This window comes from Botrytis fragariae (assembly GCF_013461495.1).
Source record: "Botrytis fragariae strain BVB16 chromosome Unknown tig00000255, whole genome shotgun sequence".
In the NCBI taxonomy this organism is placed as follows: Eukaryota; Fungi; Ascomycota; class Leotiomycetes; order Helotiales; family Sclerotiniaceae; genus Botrytis; species Botrytis fragariae.
In genome coordinates, this window is record NW_023501004.1 from 346043 (window position 1) to 363379 (window position 17337).

At 42.8% G+C, this 17337-nt stretch overlaps 5 protein-coding genes across 5 annotated transcripts; 3 read left to right on the forward strand and 2 right to left on the reverse strand.

The window, feature by feature from the left end:
- Positions 1–1399: 1399 nt before the first annotated feature.
- Positions 1400–3945, forward strand: Bfra_011883 (uncharacterized protein; the record flags this gene model as incomplete). Its single annotated transcript, XM_037342209.1, has 2 exons — positions 1400–1900; positions 1957–3945. The coding sequence occupies 2 exons, from the start codon at positions 1400–1402 to the stop codon at positions 3943–3945; spliced, it is 2490 nt and encodes an 829-aa protein (XP_037187867.1).
- A 329-nt stretch (positions 3946–4274) lies between these two features.
- On the reverse strand, positions 4275–4754 carry Bfra_011884 (putative small nuclear ribonucleoprotein; the record flags this gene model as incomplete). Its single annotated transcript, XM_037342210.1, has 5 exons — positions 4275–4313; positions 4380–4446; positions 4501–4567; positions 4621–4677; positions 4730–4754. The coding sequence occupies 5 exons, from the start codon at positions 4752–4754 to the stop codon at positions 4275–4277; spliced, it is 255 nt and encodes an 84-aa protein (XP_037187868.1).
- Positions 4755–5245: 491 nt separating this feature from the next.
- Bfra_011885 (putative 3 -5 exonuclease helicase protein) lies at positions 5246–7146 on the forward strand (the record flags this gene model as incomplete). The annotated part of the gene is made up of 2 exons (XM_037342211.1): positions 5246–5397; positions 5457–7146. The coding sequence occupies 2 exons, from the start codon at positions 5246–5248 to the stop codon at positions 7144–7146; spliced, it is 1842 nt and encodes a 613-aa protein (XP_037187869.1).
- Positions 7147–8196: 1050 nt separating this feature from the next.
- Bfra_011886 (putative peroxisomal catalase protein) lies at positions 8197–9905 on the reverse strand (the record flags this gene model as incomplete). Its single annotated transcript, XM_037342212.1, is given in 2 exon segments — positions 8197–8733; positions 8751–9905. 2 exon segments carry the CDS (start codon positions 9903–9905, stop codon positions 8197–8199), a joined length of 1692 nt encoding a protein of 563 aa, XP_037187870.1.
- Positions 9906–16083: 6178 nt separating this feature from the next.
- Positions 16084–16909, forward strand: Bfra_011887 (uncharacterized protein; the record flags this gene model as incomplete). The annotated part of the gene is made up of 3 exons (XM_037342213.1): positions 16084–16443; positions 16524–16825; positions 16852–16909. 3 exons carry the CDS (start codon positions 16084–16086, stop codon positions 16907–16909), a joined length of 720 nt encoding a protein of 239 aa, XP_037187871.1.
- Between the last annotated feature and the right edge of the window lie 428 nt (positions 16910–17337).

Here is a 17337-nt window from a genome sequence, read left to right on the forward strand (position 1 = left end):
CCATATGTTTGACAAGCCTGTAATATAAAACTCTACAGCTGATTCGATTACATAGTAGTAAATATACTTTTGAATAATCGTCTTATGTTCAGATGATGTCGTCAATACTAAGATTCCACTCCTTGAGAAGACTGCTGATGTTGAGATGCTACACTGAAGTGACAAGGAATGGCACTGCAACTTGAAAGGGCGGACTTTTCACAACCCGAAGCGACTGGTTGTTTTTGTCCTACTGCCTTGTTTATATAGATATACAGAAGTATGGCATGGTCGGAGTGGTGTTAGCTATAGATAGAATGGAATTGTTAAAGGTTCACTACTGCTACTTCTACCGCCTGTGAACTTTTGAAGTTGTCTACGGACATTGATGGTATTGGTCTTCAAAGAGCGGCATACCCAGCGGACAAGTTACTGCAAACATACAATAAGTACTCTTCACGCTTTACATCCCACATGCCACATTCTCCGGCATCAGCGGCACAGTGGCATCTTTACAGCCTTCACAGAAACTTAGTTCAGGATCGGAGATGCTGGGTGGGGGGGGGTCAACAATCCGGCAAAAGGATTCATAAATAATTATTCTATTGATTCTTTGTTCGTGTTTTCAAACTTGTCACTTATTGGACTCAAAAGATCTTATCTTTGTTTTAAAAGTACCTCGAGCGTACCTCGGGGGTACATCATTTATTACCCCTTCAACAAAGAAGTACAATTCCAAAATGGTATATGAAAGGGTAGACGGAGTGTGCATCCTCGTCCGACGACAAAGAAACAGAATATATTTTAGGATGCTGGTGAATAAGGATAAAGAAACCATGTGATTTAGAGTAATCAATACAAACAAGAAGAAGAACCGACTCGAGAGAATGGAGCAAATGGAAAGGGTAATGGGAATGGAAATACATCAGGAGATTATAAATAGGCCGACTCAAAGGTGCAATCTTCGTGGCGAAAAACTCCATCCGATATACACATAAAGGAAACAAAATTCTAGAAAAATGTGGAGAAATGGAACAAAGAAGATTTAGACACCACCGTGTGTAGAGATGAGAATGTGTAGAAAGATTAATAGTTAAAAGTGTTTGGATCTTCTAGAGTTCTTTTCTTCTCTCTCGATTTTAGCAAACACGGATTTGGATAGCATTTATTATTATTCATACTGAGCTGAACACCAACTAACAAATTCATCTTTTTCTTGCTTTCAGTGAAAGAGAAGTAAGAATTGGAGAAGAGTGTTCTATCTCTTATTGTAGGCATTATTTGAGTTAGACATAATCAAAGAAAGGAATACCAACAAAAGCCATCATCTCGTCTACTTACAATCTATTTGCAAGACTCTCAAAAGCGAAGGATCTCAAATCTGAAGCCCAGCAGTGAAGTCACCAAAAAATTGACAACGATGAAAATCACACATACAACCTATAACGAGGTCCGCGGCGGAGCAACTAGCCAAGCTCCCCCCCTATCTCGCAGTCCCCAATTCATAACCACACCTACCGCATTCCGATTCGATACCAGCACACCTCCGCGCTTCGGTACACCTACTCATTCTCCTTCGCCGCCTCACAGTAACCCCTTGGTATACACCACCCGTCGACTAAAACGGTATTTGAAAACCTCCTTTCGGAACCGGACGCGACCTGTAAGTCGGCGACTTTCGCGATCAAGACAGGGGACGAGTATACGGTATCCACCTGGGGAGATGCATCCACCGACCGTTCCGACACAGGTTGGGAAGTACCACAGCGGGAGTGTGCGCGGGAGTTTTTCATCCAAGGGAGAGGAGAGGATAGGAGGGGAAAGAGGAAGTCAGAGTTATGAGAGGGGGTTGGAAACGCGATATAAACATGCGAAGGGGAAGAAGCGAGCGAGTTATTTGAAGCCGAGAGAGGAGGCGAGAGTGAGTCTGGGGGCATGGGGAGGGAAGAAGGGGGCAGCGGGGTTGGATTATGAGAGTTACATGAAACAGCAACGGGATTGGAGAGGGATTTTGGAAAAGGGTATAATGGGGGGAATAGTCCTCCCAGCTCGTCGAGTTTGAACATTCTGGCGGGGAAAAATGAGAGGGAGGTGAGGAATGGGAGTCCGCCGAAATTTGTGCCGAGAGAAGATGCAGCGGAGAGGAATGGGAGGGGAGAGAAACAGGGATTAACGTATGGGGGAATGACGCAGTTGGATTCGGAGACTTACATGAAACAGCAACGGGGATTGGAAAGAGATTTTGCGAAGGGCGTAGGGTATGCTGAGAATAGTCCTAGTCCTCCGCATAGTCGTGCTGAATCGCCGCACATGGCGCTTCCGCGCGGAAATGCAAATCATTCGCCGATTCCGATACCGATTCCGCCGCCGGCGGGATATAAGTATGAGAATCGGACGGGAAATACAAGCCAAAGGGATAGTGTGAGGTTTTCGGATGTGCAGTGGAGTAGTGTTGGGAGTGGGGGGAGTGCGACGGGGACAACGGGGACAACGGGCACGACGGATAGTGGGAATGTTGCGGAGAATTCGAGGGGGAGAGGTGCGGGAATGGCAACGGGGAAACATAAGGCTGCGCCGGGACAAAGATTAAGAAGGAAGGGGAAGTTGGAAGAGAGAGATCAGAGTTCTGCGACTACGCCGGCTAGTTCTCGTTCGCAGACAATCAGTAAAGAAGACGGGATGACTGGTGATGGGAAAGGACGCCAGGAAATGCATCAAGATAGTGAGGAAGAAGTAACGAGCATGGCACAATTAGAAGCGATGAGAGCGGCGATGTGGAAGGGGAAATTGGAAAGAGTAGTTCCGCCCAGTTCTGAAATACCTAAACACGCGGATTTGCTACATCACTCGAATCCGAGCTCGACGTCAAGTCGAGGGAGTAAGAATAGTAAGAATAGTAGAGGTAACGGAAAGGGGAAAAATGTAGAGGGGAGAGCAAGTCCGATTCAGAAATTAAAAGGGTATATGGGACAGAGTCGCGATGCTGTGCATGATTCTCATGAGAAAAAGACGTCTTCGAAGGGAAAACTACCTAGTCCGTTTGAATATTTGTTGTATCCGAGTTACGAGGGAAAGAAAAGTAAAAGAGAAAGCACAGAATTGAGAAAAGGCTCAAAATCAAAGTCAAAGGGAAAATCTAAAGAAGAGGAAGATAGCGACGATGACTTCTGGGGGTGTGTTGGCGAAACGAACAATGAGAGTGGGATATTGCTTTCTCACTCCCCTGCGCTCCCATCAGAAAAGTCTCATCAAAACTCCATTCCGTCCGGAGCCGAACTCCCCAAGAATCGCAAACCGAGCGAAGATTCCTGGAACACGCATTTAAACGATCTCTGCAAACTTTGTCGGAAACACGAATGGACCAGTTCTCGCGGTTTGTGTCATTCCTGCGAGGAAAATTTCCTCAACACGAAAGCGTGGGAAGATACGACACTGCAATTTGATGACGATGATATTCCTCCTACGCCGCCTCTGAAGGATCGGAGAAACATTACTAGGGTGCGCGATATGCTGGCTACGACGCCTCCAGACTATGATATTGAGTATCGACCGCCTGTTCCTGCGAAAGATATCCCTGGGGAAGAGAGGAAGAAGATCTACGTATCGAAAGTTGAGCATAGTCGACCGCAGATTGTGAATCCGTCGCCGGTTAGACACGAGAGTCAGATGTTGGTGTATGGGGGGATGGGTGATAGTCCGAGGGATATCGAGATAGGGTTTCCGGAGTGGCAGACGCATAGTTTGCAGATTGAGGGGGCGAAGACGGAGGAGATGTTTAAGAGGTGGTCGCAGAGTTATAGAGGGGATGGGATGGAGGAGAGGAGAGACGGAGATGAGCGGGGAAAGGAGGATGGAGATGTGGAGGAGCCGAGGGATAGCGTTTTTTATGATTTTTGGGGGGATATTTTGAAGGATGATGGAAGACCTGGAACATCGGTATCAGAGGAAAGGAAACCGAAACCTTGAACTTGCATAATATGATAGATAATTTATGTGTGTGTATTACAATGGATCAGCACTTTCTGCAATACTATTGGATACTATGAAAAAGACGTTGATTTGAGTATCCCACTTGTAAATCTCCTATGGTAGAATACCGAGTGTTGTGTTCACCACAAGTAATTGAGAGGCCTCACTTGAGATTCTCTGAATCTTAGTTTGAATGATTACAATTTAATTTGAGATAAAATCATGACATCAAGGAGGATTAATGGGATCGCAAAACTTTGGCATTCCTCTCTATAAAATGATCATTTCTTTAACTTTTGATACCCGTTAACAAATGCACATAACGTTCATGATCCTCCGATTGGTCCTTCTCCACCTGGTACCAACTACTCTATTATTAGCTCTTGAATTCTTCTCATGATGCGTAAACCAAGACGTGGGAAGATACGTACCATTGCAATACCATTACCGTTCAGTAAAATTTTAGGAAGTTTTGTTTGGCTTCCAGATTGGTGGTCACTACGAATACTCAGTAAAAGCTCCCAAAGCTGCATGGAGTAAAAAGATACGTACAACTCGATAACATCTTCCAAAACCATATTGACATAGTCGTCAAAACCAGTGAGTGTGCCGGTGAATTCTGGTGGTGTGTGAGTATGGATTTCTGGAAAGAGGTGATGATAGAGGTAGTACCTTTGTCACCCTTCATGACAACCCAGATTTTAGAACCGACACATTTGTCAATAAGTTCTAACGATGTGTTAGTTTGTACGTGTGTTTGCGGGCAGATAGAATGACTGACCAAGAGGGAGAAGTTGACTGGCCATTTTGGATGACTGGTTTGAGGTTTACTGATCGAAATATTTAGCTGCAAGAAGGTTAGTTTGTTACGTGGAAACAAAATGATGGCGTGGTAAGAGATATAATATAGCAAATCTTAGTGATTGCCCCAGGTCTGGCATTGACTGCGATTCCATATGGAGGGGGCAATCAATCAAGGTAGAAGCACGTGAGGTTGACAGCGCAGGATAGAGGGATTTGACTCACAATTCAACACCACAGGAAGATATTAGAAACCGTGTCACAGAGTTCGTATTATTCAACGGATAATGGTTTCGTTGTTTGTTTCCTTCCTGTTCGTCTCAAAATCGCATAAACCTCGTGATTCTCCAACTAACAGACAAATTCATCTTCAAGCCTCAGGCATCAATCCCGTACAGTTTCCTATCATCGACCTCCAGGATCAACGATTGGTGTGCATCTGCCTAGTCCTCCACTCCTTCGTAGGACCACAATTCTCTATACAAATGCTCGTGTCATGCTCCCCGGTAATCATGGAGCATATACGGTGGGCAAATCACTTCGGCGTCCCATTATGAAGAATATAACTTCCTTTATTGGGAAATCAAATTTGGTCTCTGTAGAAGCAATGGGTTCAGCAATTGCAGGCATGAGTGGAAAGAGAGCAAGGTATTTTTGTAACTCTATACTGCAATCTATATATTCTCCAGCTGATACAATTTCTGCAGTCCTATGTTGACTCGATCAATCTCATCCAATTCCCCAAAGACATGGCAGCCAAGTCATGGTATCATCTTCAAAGATGTTTCTGCGCCAGGGTCACCGAGACATTTGAGTACAGCTTCTGTAGCAGAGAATGAGCAGAATCTGGAGTATCATTCATACGTCGAAGATAGTTATGTTTTGGCAAACGCGCACGTTGAAAGCTCGGAAACTCAGAAGGTGGCGACAGTGGCTCAGGAAGATAGCTTGGAGCCTGAGACAGCAGCAAATGCTCAAGAGGTAGCGGACGGACAAGAGATAGCAGATGAGATCTTGGAAGATCCTGCTAAGAAGGAACTTCCGATTTCCGAATCCACGTACCAAATGACAGAGGAATTGTTTAAAAAGGCGAAAAATGCCGAGCCAGAGACGCCAGAATCCTACTGGTCACATACTCTATATCGTGGGCCAGAGGAGAATGGTATTCCGAAGAAAGTCAAAGTACATTATTGCCGAAGTCTGCAAACCACGGAACAAACGTTGCAGCAACACTTCTTGGGTAAAAAGGTTCTAGGGTTTGATATAGAATGGAAGGCAGAGGCACGCGCGTATCATGGGCCAAAGAAGAACGTTTCTTTGATTCAACTCGCAACAGAAGAGCGAATTGGTCTCTTTCACATTGCATTGTTTCCACAAGTCAACGCCTCGGAACTCGTGGCTCCAACTTTAAAGAAAATTATGGAGGATCCAAAAGTCACGAAAGTAGGCGTGGCAATCAGCGCAGATTGTACACGTCTCAGAACACATCTTAACATTGGTTCGGTCTCTATATTTGAGCTTAGCCATCTTCACCGACTGGTCAAATATACCCTTTCCCAGGAATACGACCTGATCAATAAGAGATTAGTTTCGCTAGCAAAGCAAGTTGAAGAGCATCTACACCTACCATTGTTCAAGGGCGGGGATGTTAGAGCTAGTGATTGGAGTCGAGGACTATCAATCCAGCAGATTTCATATGCAGCATCAGATTCATATGCTGGTTTCCATCTCTACGATATACTCGAGACCAAGCGCCAAGCTCTAGACCCAACGCCTCCACGTCCATCTCACGCCGACCAAAACGCGCCTATTCCCCTATCACACCTTCCTACACAAACTCCAATAAAACGAAAATATACTCGACGCCAGGTCATGCAAGATCCCCTACCACTTGACCCTGATTTTTCGCTCGAAGATCCCAAAGCTACCAATGAAGCTTCGATCGAAACTGCAAACGAAGCAGGAAGTGAAATAGAGATAAACGATCTCGTGAGAAGAGTCATCGGTTCCGAACCACCAATAAACATACGAAGAATACACCCCGCCCCCGACTCCAACGATGGCGAAGAATCTCCTGTTCTCCTAGCAGCCGACGTACTCACAACATTTTATCTGGAAGCCAATCCAGAATCGAAAGTCTCACAATTACAACTCGTGCCCTACTTCATTTGGTACCATAATGCTCACCTTTCCATTCCACAAATTGCAAGCATATGCAGCAACCGGGATAATAGGACTATAATCAAGCGAATATTGACGGTAATCTCGGTAGATAAACTACCTTATGAAAAGCATAGATTGAGAGATCTTTTAGAAGGGTTGTCGAAAAACGCGGCCTGGGAGAATTTTAGAGGATTGGTGGAGGCGGTTGATACACCGGATGTTCGTGAGGATTAGAAAGTTAGCACGAGAAGGCGTTTGAAATTGGAGTTTTTGATTTGGGCTTGAGAATGGGTGGCATGGGTGGGAAGGGTACATGATATGATACACTACTATGGTTACTGGGGCGGTCATTGTGAAATGGTTATCTTATGGTTTATTGGAATCCTCAAAGACCTTGCGATTGGTCATATATTGGATTTTGTAAATTCTGTAAATTCTGTGCGTTGAGCAGGGAAAGAGTGAAATATAAAATATGAAATTTTCCCACTCAAATTCATTCCCCTTAAAAATATATCAATATTTCAAGTGACTCCCAGTTGATGGTGCACACATTAGTTGATAGGTATAGCAAGAATGCACTTTCAATACTTTCTGAATCGATGAATATATACGCCACTTGATATCATGCTTTCCATGGAGGTGCACACAGAATGCCTTTCAAGCCATTTGAAAGTTGATACACTCTTGTCTGTTGAGAATTTTCTCTGTCTGTTTGGTATGAGAACTTCATGTGCTGCTGCTGCTGCAAGGGACCAGGACATATTTATATTAGCTTCAACTCATTGAGCTAGCTAGGAGGTAGGAGAGTATTATGAATTGAAATGAAATGTGAAATATAATGGGAAGAGTCAAGATACTTAAGATTGTGGTTTGTTCGAGCATTGTGTTATGTACGCTGACTGTATGATATGTTAATTAATGAAATCAAGATATCATCATTCCTATTCAGGAGTCAGGAAATGACGATTATTTGTATCTGGGGACATCGATTCGCATTGCGGATGTTGATTTGGAAGTGGAGATTATCCTGGCTGAACGTTGTATTGTATTGTGTTATTTGAGATAAGAAGATATTTGTACTTATCAAGACATCACATAGCATGTTCCAGTAACATACTCTTATTTTCTCTTGGACCATTCATTACTATCTTGATATTTTTTAAAGTAGAAATGAAAGTAACGGAATTACAATCGTGTACTAGTTCCTAAGCTCCAAAGTTCCTGATATATATATACATATTCATAACCAACAGCCCACAACACCCAAACCCTTAAACCCCCATCTTATAATTTCGATTCGTTAGTAGCATTGCCATTAACGGTAGTAGCATGACTACCCTTCATTGGCGCCCCATTGCTCTCATTATGACTCAAACTAACCCCCTTCATCATGTTCGCCGTTCGGTTCTTCTCATCCTTCGCCATACCATTATGCGTACCACTGAAGTTCATGTCCGCAATACCTGGGTATCCCTTGATACCCGTTGCCTTCTCGAGACGACTAGCTAGATCCTCGGATACCTCGCGGAAAATAGCAATCTGGCGTTTAATCGCCTCTTCCTTTCTGCAGTTCGCCATGTGTCCGGAAATGTTACTGATAAAGCGATCTTTGGCTCCATCATCGAAGACTTTCTCCCACAGGGCTCGTGGGGCTTTGAAATCTTCTTCACGGATTTCAGAGAGGAAAGTGACTGCGTTACCGGTGAAGTGACCGTGAAGTTTATCAGTATCGACTGTGCGTTCTCTGAAGCGGATGGGTTCAATGGAGGAGATATAGTTAGGACGAGAACCCTGGTTGTAGAAAGCCATACCGCCATCACGCTGGAAGTTGCCCATACGGTAACTGGTACGGGGGCATTGACGGGGAGTTGTTGGTAATTTACACCTACACGATGACGATGGGCATCTGGGTAGGAGAAGAGACGCGATTGAAGAACTGGATCCGCGGAGGGCTCGAGTCCTGGTACCAGGTGAGCGGGATTGAAAGCTACTTGTTCGATTTCGGCAAAGTAGTTAACTGCATTCTCGTTGAGAGTGAGTTCTCCAACCTTGCGGAGTGGAAATTGCTTGTGTGGCCAGACGTGGGTAAGATCGAAGACGTTAATCTTTTCTTTCTCCCACAAGTCCTCGGCTTCCTTGGCTGTCATAGTTTGAACTTCGAGACTCCACTTTGGGAAATCACCCTTCTCGATCGCCTCATAAAGATCCTTTTGAGCATAGTCTGGTGACTTCTCGGCAGACTCTTCTTGTGTGAAGAACTTTGTTCCTTGCTGGGAAATCATGTGGAATTGACAGTACACCCATTCGCCAGCCTTGTTGACAAGCTTGATGGTATGTCCAAAATATCCATGCATATGACGCCATCCATCTGGAATACCACGATCACCCATAAGAATCATGACTTGATGAACTGATTCTGGGTTCTGAGAAAGGTAATCCCAGAACATCGTTGAATCATCAGCATGTGTAAGATGGGTGGCTGGATCCCGCTTTTGAGTGTGAATAAAATGAGGGAACTTGGCTGGATCTCTCAAAAAGAACACTGGTGTATTGTTGGCAACTAAATCCCAATTTCCTTCATCGGTCTTGAACTTGACAGAGAATCCTCGTGGGTCACGAGCACAATCGTGCGAACCGGATTCACCACCGACAGTGGAAAATCTGACGGTGATTGGACACTCTTTGCCTTCTTGAAACATATCTGCAAGACACAAGTCATCCAACCCATTTGTAGTTTTGTATACACCGTGAGCTCCACCACCTTTGGCATGCACAACACGCTCTGGGATTCTCTCGCGGTCGAAATGTGAAAGGAGGTCGATCAGGTGAAAGTCTTGGAGGAGTAATGGTCCGTTCTCGCCTACGCGTTGTGTCTCATATGGATGTGGCATTGGTACGCCGTTGGCAGTTGTATAAACGACATCTTGAGACTTTGCGCTTCTATCATCTTGATAGTCGCGATACTGATCACCGGAAGTCTTGCGGGAGGACATAATGAATTATTGTGAAAATAAAATTGTAGATAATGAAAAGTAATTGGTATCTACAGATAGTAATGTAATAGTAATAAACAACCAATTTCTAGACTCAATGGATAGGTCCTGCCATATATGTACCGTGCCTTCTCGGCATTTTGCCTCGTACACAAAAAAATCAATGACTTCATGACTTCATGAATGCGGGATGTTCAATGGAAACCCTTTGATTGGCTGAACGGCTTAGTTGTAATTGATACCAAGCAAAATGTTGTTTTTAGCGTTGACGCTTGCTTGAGATTCATGGAATGCGGAGACGTTAGCCGCTAGTAATGATGTATTACCGTGATACCAACGATCGAGAACCTTTTTGATTTCCAAACATAATTACATAATCTGCCAGATCTTCGAACATTTTAAATCTGCATATTGATGCCTCTATATCTTGGAACCGAGCTATATTGAATAATGCAGTGCTCCTCAACGGTGGCCAACTCTACAATTCGTCAGCGCATTGTCTTCTTCTAAGCAAAGAACTTTCTAATAAGAAGCAAGCCACAAATTCGGGATGTACACAGGCGATACTTCGCCTTCATCTAAGTTAGAATCATAACTGAGTGATGTACTCGTGAAACCAGCCCACTATTCCCCTCAAATAGTGGCAAAAACAACGCGAATCTCTATGAAAAGAGCCATCAAGATCGTAATCACAATTCCCATCCACAACACGTTTCCGATATGGCGATTTCATCGCAATCGAGATAAACACCATGCAACTTCAATAGGTACACATAGCAAAAGAATACGAGTACGAATAAAGAAGCTTAAATGATACCTAACGCACTACCGGCATTCGGGCTGTGAGAACGAGAACAGAGACCAGAGAACAGATTGGTTTTTCAAAATCCCATCGGAGATAAAATTCAAATTCAGATGTGGTGGCGAACCTTCCCCAGATTCTAGTCGATCGGGTGGGGTAAACGCATGATCTGATTAGTCATTATTAAAGACTTCGTTTCTCTTCGGTTACGAACACGATCTCCACAAATAAATCTGAAGCTCAAGAATATACACTTCACCAAGTCTTCATCCTGTTTGCTCATATCCATCTATTGGCACCCTCACTCACATTTCACTCAAATATAACCGAGAACAGAAGAGAAATGATTTAGCTGCAAAATCTTCTCTAATTCCTATCCAGCACCAATACTTGACCAAGCACCCCACATCCCACAATATACCTGCGATGTCAAGAAACGGCATCATAGCTTCATAGTCGACCACTACATCTATCACATACATCTCATGAATCTCATAGAGGCAACAGTTCACAATTGTACACTCAAGCTATACCACCTACACAAGTCAAACAGCAACCCAGTCGGTACCTCTGACCTAGGTGCATCTATTACATCGTTCCCTCTTAGAAGTCACTAGCTGCAACGATGAGTATGTAAGATCTCATAACCAATGACCCGTTTTCTCAATTTCAATGAATTTACGCAATGAGATCCATGGGAAAGATTTCTCCATACATCGTTGATCTCACAACTTTTCGATTATCTAATGTATTCCCCCCCTGCGTGTGGTTGGTGTACTTATCATCTACTAGTTGTGATGCATGATTTTGGTTGCTCATTCTATTTGTTCTTTACTCCACACCAAGGCTTAATAGGAACACTAAATGATGCCTATTCCTATTGTAATAGTAGTATCTTATATATGTGTCCTTGTGATACCTAGGTGTCTTACAACTGTCCTTATCATAGTGTGTTCCACGATATTATGGCTTGTAAATGAAGTTTGTTTCATTTTAGCTTGACCAATCACGATTAGGGTATTTTGGCGCGAACCAACGTAGTGAATTTGCTAACAAAGTAGCCAAAAATGGTGCCAAGCTGCTGGTAACTTTTCCTATAAAAGGAACCTTCACCTCCTCATCTTTTTGTATCTTTTTCATTTCCTTTGTAAAATAGTATCGTTGGTATTTGTGATATCAACAAGGATTAAATTTGGAGAAGCATGTAAGTACAGTTGAATTGGTCATATCTGCATCTTGTTCTTTCCGAGCTGAGTTGAAATCTTCCCACACCATTCCCGTTCTTTCCAGTAATCTCTACCATTTTTTTTGCTTCTTTTATCACCTGCTTTATGCCCTCCAACAATTTGCCTCTTTCTCGAAGAAGTCGCCAGTGGCAGGCAATGAGAGTTTCGTACCAACGATGGGGAAGTAGGATTTTCACTAAGCCATGTGAATTGGTCGAATGCAAAGATTGAAACATTTCTGCCACGACAATGTTTAGTTTCGCAGCAAATGCAAGAGAGGGTGGAACCATCTTACCATGTATCTGCTGTTGTGCACACCTCAGAAGCACTGGCGGATGAGATACAATTCACGGGGCGCCTCGTTGAAGGCCGGCCATGTCCATAACAATTCGATAATTCAACAAGATATGGCACTAAGTCTCTGCTCTGTCGATGCAAGTTGAGAGGATCGATATTACGTAACTGCTTTTTATCAACTGTTAGCTATTGTGCACCCATAATTCAAGTCGAACACCCCCTACGCCCCCCAATAAACGGTTGTGGCATAATTCAAAATTTGTGATTCATTTTGAGACTGCAGAAGGCAGAAAGCAAGAGAGGACCAACTTACTTCTCTGTGTCCTTTGAAACTCTGAAGAGTTCACAAACTCACACAATTTGACTGTAGGTTTTGCGGAGCAATGATGATTTCTCTGAGCTCAGTTAGCCATCGCCGGATTGAAGATTTGAGAAGTGTGCCGCAGCAGATCAGTTCCAAGTAGTCCCGGGTGCTTCAATTTGCGAGCACTGACATAGTGCAATGAGTCAAGACCTGAGCTTACCGAGTGGGTTATTTGTTCTTGGATAATCTGGGAACGAGCGCAATGAGAATTGATATCTCAAGCGTGGATCGCCGGCCGTACTTTGAACGATGGAAACCGCTGCCAGAACTAGAATCCCGTGGGTAGGGTTTCGTGGGCTTCGTATTACTAGAGCTCCTAAGAGATTACCGTGGGCATCATAAATTGTGTAAACAGGGGCAATAGAGCATAAAACTTTTGTTTAAAATGTAGCCTTCAAGCACAAACCACCGGGTCCAATCCCGATGGCTCTAACTTTCAGACACAGACATGGGAGAAGTCTGGCCCTAAGTTGCCTGAGGCAATTTGTTCTTGGATCTGCTAGGAGCCCAGCGAGAACTGAAATCTCGTGGGAAGACTTTGAGACAGTATTATGAGGTCCGTAATAAGAATCAATGTGTTTTTCCCCACTGGGGCTTGTGGAATTTTTGGGATTTTCTGGGAGCCCTCCGAGAACTGAAATCTCGTGGGAAGGTTGAGACAGTAATTATACTGAGGTCCGTAATAAGAATCAATGTGCTTTTCCCCACTGGGGCATGTTTGTGGGATTTTTTGGGATGCGCATAGGAACACATTGAGAATTGAAGTCTCAAGTGTAGGCCGGCATCAATAACTGGAATCAACGTACCTCAATTGCGTTTTCTCAGTTGAACGAATGTGGGCAATTTTGAACATTTTCCTCAGGGAGGTCTTTGAGAATCAAAACCTCGAGGTTAGGGTTTATTGACAGTTATGTGGGGAAGACGGTATTTCAATGAGCTATGATGAAGAAGTTGACCATGTGTCACGAATAATCTGAGCCATTTTGAGAATATGTGTTGTTGAATGATGAAGAATTGATGAAGGAAGAATGAAAGAAGTGATGGATGTTAGAAGTTTGTTGACGATGAGTGTTGAGAAATTGGTGTGATGAGTACGAAGAAGAAGAGAAAGAGGAAGAAGAAGAGAAAGAGGAAGAAGAGGAACAGGAAATTTATTGAGAGAAAAGCCAAGTGGGGAATACTAAAGTATCTGTTATCTCGCTCGTACGACTTTCCGTGGTCGTGGTTTCTTTAAGTGAGGGTGCGATTGACTAGTTCAAGATTTGATTATGAAATGGCAGGAGCGAGGGACCGCGATGGGGAGACTGGAAAAACCAAAACCACATCTAACTTCAAGATCCTGTAAACGGGGCAAGAACAACTGCTAATTTGTTTCTATCATCTAGATACATCCTGAGAGACAAAATCATGACCTCCGAGGTTACTGGCACGCAAGATGTGTTTTTGCACAAATGCCTTGATATTTATTAATATTTTGTAAGGGGCTCTAGGTTTGAGACTTAATACCGTCTTTGAATTTACAGGCACTTAACTGACCTTCAATTAGTACAAAAAATACTTCACATGAATACCGTGTTGAACTGACGGGAGGTTCAAAAACGACAATCATGACCATCTACCCCTACCCCAATACTCAGAAGAGTTCCAAATGATGGATCTCAAAATCAATGTAAGATTCCATCTTTAACTGAAAGTTTTACAACAGATTCCTGATTTTTCAACACCATATCATCGTTCTGTTGCTGGGGAAATAAATTTTTGGGCGACTAATTTAAGCGAGAATGTCACAGGGGAAAAGGGGATTTTGATGTTCCAATGTGTGGTTGAACTATGCGGGGTAGAATATCTGCTACAGAGTTCGCTACTCCATTCATTAATTCATTGACTGTATATATATATTATGGTAAGTAATTAGTAAAGATCAATATTGAAAACATATAATTGGTATTCTGTACCGTATTCTCTATCTTAGAATTCAGGAGATGATTCGTGAGTCTTCAATATCATACGAGCAACGAGCTTCCCATCCACAAAACTAAGCTGTCTATACAATTAAATCTTTGATGTATCGATATCTATAATTATCTCTTCTAACTGAGAAAATCTACAATCTTGAGATTATTGCCTCAGGCCTGTCTTAAATGATCGTGACCCTACAAATCCTGTAGCGACAACACAAACAACGAGCATTCCATGCCCGCTTTTATAATCAAAGATAGTAAAGTTTCTAGGGGACCTGATATCTTGGATTCATGCCCGAATTCTGAGTAGGCTTAATCCCGTAACTATTCATTTCCTACAGCATACCATACTTCTACCTAGATTGCCAGGGAAACAGAATATATATTTTGAAGTATAATAAATATCGGTCAAAAAGTAGTGAAACAGAATGTGGGTAGTTCATTTGCAACTTCTGTCTCTTGTTTATTAATTACCAATTGTTCCTGCACGGCGCTCGCCCCCAGACTATTGCAGTCGAAAGCTTCAGAGGCACAAACAGCAGCCGAACCCCTGATCTTTCATTAGATGTGCAACAAAACACACTCAGTCCTCGGAATTTTGCCGGAATTATACTTTAAAAATCTTGGTTTATTCCAGACTTGATTCCTTGAGTTGCCCCACTTCGAGCTGAATCTCAGAGTGGCCATCTTCTAAGACTAGTAACCACCTGATCCAAGAATAACCCCGTATGACATCGATGATCAATTTTACTTTGGAACTTTCGTTGAGAAAGTGCTCTGCGTTCATTCTTACCTTCTGGTATTTGAATATTGACAGGAGTGGATGTTGGAATCATTTTTTTCGAAAGAAACTTACAGAGCCATTCCAACATGCATACTTCATCAGAAACGATGAATTACCAGATATTTCGACATTCTCAAACATGTGATTATCTTGAAAATCTCAAGTTCATTTTGTCCTTAAAAATCCAATTACAACTCGATGACCAAACGCATTTAATCCCTGAATCCAGTCTGAACGATGAAAGAGTTTGAGAATTGAGATACCGCATTCATTTTTGATGAAAGGAAATATCAAAGCCTGAATATGAACCTTCGAATAGGAATCGTATTAAAAGTCAATTAATGCATTTACTTAGACGCAGAATCGACAGGGCGTCAGAAGGCAGACTTAACGTTAAACAGTAAGCACATAATGCGATAGAAAACACACTTCTTACCACTTTGTTTCCTTAATCAAGTTCCCTCAATGGCTTCTATTGATTCTTTAAGTTTGCTGTGCGCCCAATCATTACGATCGTAATGATGTTGAGAGGATAGTTTGACTTGGTACTGATGATCTTGGCTCCGTCATCTCGCTAGGTCATTTTTCGCTAAAATCTACTTTGTGGGATTCGTGTCATCACACTGCAGTTTTACTTCCTTACATCTTGATTCAATTCAAAACTCAAGAGCTGAGAATTAATCCAACATAATATCAATAATCCGAGGCCCATCTTTACTCCAAATTCCCATTTCAAAATCAAACATGAAAACGATCCTGGATCCCCGATTTCCCTCTGAGGAATACGAGGAGTACGACGAAAAACCAAGACACGACTTTTTCCCCATGAAACACGGTATTGCACGAAGGCAGAATCTCGAAAGTCCATGGGATCTTGAAAAGAATATCCGAAGAAATTCATGGGACGGAACATTAAAGCCAGCATCCGGGTTCGAAGAAGTCACGTCATCGGACCTGGAAGGGAAGATGTGTGAGAAGTGCGAAAGAAACAAAAGAATTGCGTATAGTTGGAATCCTGCTTTTCTTTGTCTTCCGTGGCTTGAATGGATGTATCCCATCGGTTTTGTGGTTATATTTGTTTTTTCACTCGTGGTGATGACTGTGGTACGTATCATCCACCCCACCAGATTAATCACAACAACTTCCTTGATTATCAAGCCATAATAATGACTCTATGATCATAGTCGGATGCAAACGAGATAAAGGGACCAAATCCAAGTGAAGACATATCAAAGACACCATTGGCAGGAATGACTCATATTGATTCCTTCGATCTCAGACACGCTGATCTAAACGCAACGATGCCTTGGTTATGTACCAAACTTCAGTCCATGCGACACCACAAAGGCTGTTATGATATTACATGGTTATTTGGGAGCTACGCTGGATGGAGCTTTCTAGCCTATTGCTGGATGCATTTCAGTGCGATAAGCTTCAGTATTGTGGGGGCATCATGCCTTTTATACGCAGTGATCTGGCATCATAGGTGCATGAGATTTGGTCATAATCCAGTGATAACAAGAAAGGAAGAGGTGAATTTAGTTCCGAAAAGACAGGATTATTTGTCTAAACTTGAAGCTGGAATCAAAGGGCCATTTGAAAGGTTGTTCAGCAGAGAATGGCGTTCACAACCAGTGACTCTTGGATGTTGCATTATTTTCGTCATTTTTTTGTGGGCAGGTGTAATGCTGTACAATGTAATACAAAGAGGATCTTGATCACAATCTCTATGGCTGGATTGTAGAATTATGTTTAATACAATCTCATTATACATAATTAGTATAAGCTTAAAGCCCATTCAACTATCCTCATTAGGCACGATTACCTTTCAACCCAGGGAAATGGAGTGGTTCATCAAATATGAAAGTTGGTGAAAACTTTCCCAAGAGCCTTAGATCAATAACCCAATTTCAGTATACTGCTACTGATAAATCACAAGATTATAATACCATGGTCAAGCCCATGAGAAGAAGGTACTTTGCCACCCTGTAGAGTGAA